The sequence below is a fragment of the Cyprinodon variegatus genome, unplaced genomic scaffold (genome assembly GCF_000732505.1).
Source record: "Cyprinodon variegatus isolate N-32 unplaced genomic scaffold, C_variegatus-1.0 Scaffold1080, whole genome shotgun sequence".
Taxonomy (NCBI): Eukaryota; Metazoa; Chordata; class Actinopteri; order Cyprinodontiformes; family Cyprinodontidae; genus Cyprinodon; species Cyprinodon variegatus.
Genome location: NW_015151533.1, coordinates 240,942 through 243,124, shown reverse-complemented (window position 1 = coordinate 243,124; position 2,183 = coordinate 240,942). Strand labels below are relative to the sequence as shown.

At 42.1% G+C, this 2,183-nt stretch overlaps 1 protein-coding gene across 1 annotated transcript in view; it reads left to right on the top strand.

Annotated features, from left to right (window-relative positions):
- The window catches only part of map2k7 (mitogen-activated protein kinase kinase 7), a 31,103-nt gene that overhangs the window by 9,226 nt on the left and 19,694 nt on the right, over positions 1-2,183 (top strand). The window contains exon 3 of the mRNA XM_015400186.1: positions 1,291-1,300. Within this exon, the coding sequence (XP_015255672.1) occupies positions 1,291-1,300 (10 nt within the window). The remainder of the gene's footprint in view (positions 1-1,290; positions 1,301-2,183) is intronic.

Here is a 2,183-nt window from a genome sequence, read left to right as displayed (position 1 = left end):
CTCGCAAATTTAAGTGGTTGACTGGTTGTCCTCACAAATTTATGTGGTTGTCCTCGAAAAATTACGTGATTGCTTTAGAAAAGTTACCTTGTTGTTCTCGCAAAGTTACGACGTGGTTCTCGCAATGTTACGTCGTCGTTCTCGCAGCCTTTATTTTGCAGTGTTGTGACTAAATTCTCGTCAAGTTACGACTTTATTCTCGTCGAGTTACGACTTTATTCTCGTCGAGTTACGACTTTATTCTCGTCGAGTTACGACTTTATTCTCGTCGAGTTACTACTTTATTCTCGTCGAGTTACGACTTTATTCTCGTGTGTTGTGACTAAATTCTCGTCATGTTACGACTTTATTCTTGATCTGTTCTGTTACAGCTGACGATGTTATGACTTTACTCTGGTAACATTAGGGCTTTATTTACTTAAAAACAATAACATTGTCACTGTATGACCCAAATCCTCTGTAGTCAGTAGACTGCAGGGTTGCATGCTGTGCCGCCACGCTCTTCGTAAACGTATCTAAATAAAAGGAACTTTGCATCATCGGAACCCCGTCATTGGGCTCAGAGAAACAGTATCATCTTTCGTTATCCAGGAGGTTTGCTGCTTCATTGTTACAGATAAAAAAGCCTTAATGACCTTAAACTTTCCTTCAATTGTCAGTGTTAGTATGTAGCATTAGCTTAGCTAGCATTTGGCATCGATAAACATTCCAGGTTAGCAGATTTTAAAACTTCCAGCCGACTGTTTATGTCAGTTGAGGCTGCAGGGAGGGCTGATAGTCTGCTATGGTGGTACTGCTGCTTTGGACGGTTTAGGCAAATATCAGGGATCAGCTGAAGCTATTTTAAAGCAAATAATATTAATTGAGTAGTTTATTTTTCAGAGTTGAATTGACAGAATTTTAAAATTTGTAGATTTTTGTTGTGGCCTTATTCGATTTTTTAAGCTGCTCCTCCTGTATTAGGACTGCTTAAAAGCATTCATTTGTAAAAGCTGGCAGCGATCTTCAGTGATATTGAAGCAGCTAAAAACACATGAAAGGTAACGTAATAAAAGTTTTTGATTAGGGAAGATGATTTGGATAAGAGTGCATTTCATTAAACAGATGCTTTTAACCCTTCAGTTCTTTAGTCTTCCACCAGAGCGACTGTTTTTACACTATAAATCATCCAGGCCCAGTAGAGCTGGTATTTGAGCTCATTAGTTTATTTACTCGTCCTGTAAACTCACCACATCCCTCCCATCTTTCCACCTCCCCACTCTGTCCCTGTGTGTCTGTTGCCACTGGCAGGGCAGTGTTGGTATGTGTTGTTCTCTGTGTGTGTGTGTGTGTGTGGACGTGTGCAGGACCATTAACTCTTGTTTTGCCGGAGGCAGAGAATCACGGTGCATGTGGCTTTTCTGCACGATGCAATGGAATGGGTTTCATGTTTGCCACGGTCTCTAATCCAGCATCCGCTGTGGTCCGTCTGCAGGAGGGCTGTGAAAACTCTGACCTCTTTCTCTCATGGTCTTTCTGTGCAAACTGAAGACCCGTCTTCCTGTCCAAGTCTGACCCCTGTGTCCGACTTCCAGCTTGGTCTGTTCCGTGCAGTTTTGGCTGAATTTCTTCTTTTCTCACTCGTTGGATTGTCTGTTTTTTTTTTTTTTATTCCTCTCCTGGCATCCTCCTGATCCTTTTGCAGTGGCACTGTGTGAACGGGAGGCCAGGCCCCAGTGCCTGATGGGAACTTTGTGTCTCCCCGCCGTGTCTACCTGTCCGTCTTCCTATCTCTCTGGAGTCGGTCGATGCGTGGAGATGCTAACTGCTGAAGACTGCCTGAATCCTCTTCACACTAACTCCTCCCTTTTACTGGCTAATTCTCTTTTTACAGGCTGATCATCCAGGTGGAGACCCACTGGCACAATTGGAGAAGCTGCTTTATAAATTAAGAGGATTATATCTAGAGTAACAACCGTAGGGTCCATGTTTGGAAGCTGGTTGTGAATATTTGTTGGCCATAATGAGTCTAAAAGGGTTTAACTTGGGAAGATTGTTACATGTAACTCATTAGGTGCATTAATAAAAAGCAACATCCAAATAAATTCAGCCTTTTAGAAAATAAAACATTTGCTTATAGCATTACTAAAGCCTCCTGTAACGGATTTGGACTTAACACCCAGTTTAAAACAAAAGTCCGGTCA